This window comes from Suillus subaureus (genome assembly GCF_016647635.1).
Source record: "Suillus subaureus strain MN1 chromosome Unknown BJ212scaffold_466, whole genome shotgun sequence".
NCBI classification, from domain to species: Eukaryota; Fungi; Basidiomycota; class Agaricomycetes; order Boletales; family Suillaceae; genus Suillus; species Suillus subaureus.
In genome coordinates, this window is record NW_024539022.1 from 13,287 (window position 1) to 14,438 (window position 1,152).

Sequence of the window (1,152 nt, forward strand, 5' to 3'; positions counted from 1 at the left end):
GCTTGAGATGTAAGTCCTCAATTATCTAGGGTATAATAAACACTCATTTTTTAGGTCATGTGCATCGGGCACTGCAACACCATGTATTCATCTGTCTCAAATCACCGGGAACCCAGATCCCGCTACCAGGCAGATCCTCCTTGATCAATTTTGCCCTTGGTGTCATATCGTTAGGCCATTCAGTGTGTCAGATATCCCCAGGAGGCTGGCACAGATTGAAAGATGCAAGACAAAGATGTTCGACTTTGATTTTTAACCCTCCTTTCTTTAGATTTTTGATGTTCTGTCTGCATGTTCTGCTTGTTTGTTGTATTTGGCACTCACCCATTATATTTTGCACTCACTCATACTCACTGTTGCACTCACTCGATGTATGTTACACTCGCTCTTATATTTTGTACTCGCCAACGATAGAAACAATACCTCATTATAAATACCTGTTGTAATACATTGGCAATTGTAACAAAAAATAGACGCTCTATCAGTCTACTGGTTATTCTATGTCTGGAACATTGTCCTCATCATCAGGAGGGATATTAGCGATTCCTATGCTTGAAAGATCTAATCCAGGCTTCTCCAGCATGAAAAATCGACCTTCTTCATCCATAACTCCAGAAGGTAGTATAGGCTTGTGCGGAATCATCACAACGACACTTAGGATCTGCTTTATGCTAATGATGCAAATATCTTCAAGATGGGAGCAAGATGTGACGGTATGTGAGGAGAGCTGGAGAAGGTCATCGTCTGGATGGGAATACATCTGAATAAGGGCAACATGTGCCAGCACCAGTCACGATCATCGTCAAGGCCTGCTTCAACTGAAAGCCTGGTGAAGTATAGAACTTGCCGAACCGAACTTCCCCATGATATTTTATCTAGGATGCATCAGTAACATTCATCACATAAATGTCCGAAATTCTCACTTTCACATTGCATGATGTGCGAGTCTGATCTAATGGTTTGAGTGTCTCTCTCCAGACAGACCATGCAATCTGTCCATTGGGCAAGAGGAGTCATGCCCAATGTTTGATACGAGGAAGTGTCGACCCATCTCCAAGATAGTCAAGTATGGCTTGTGCTGCACCTCCAACTGGACTGAATGCATATCTGTCATGTTTGCGCAATATGCAAATCCATCTCCTGAGTCTTATT

The 1,152-nt window shown here is 42.5% G+C and overlaps 1 protein-coding gene across 1 annotated transcript; it reads right to left on the reverse strand.

Annotated features, from left to right (window-relative positions):
* Positions 1-493: 493 nt before the first annotated feature.
* Positions 494-772, reverse strand: BJ212DRAFT_1292927 (uncharacterized protein; the record flags this gene model as incomplete). The annotated part of the gene is made up of 1 exon (XM_041332157.1): positions 494-772. A coding segment is annotated over one exon (279 nt), but the record flags the coding sequence as incomplete, so codon positions are not given.
* Positions 773-1,152: the final 380 nt, after the last annotated feature.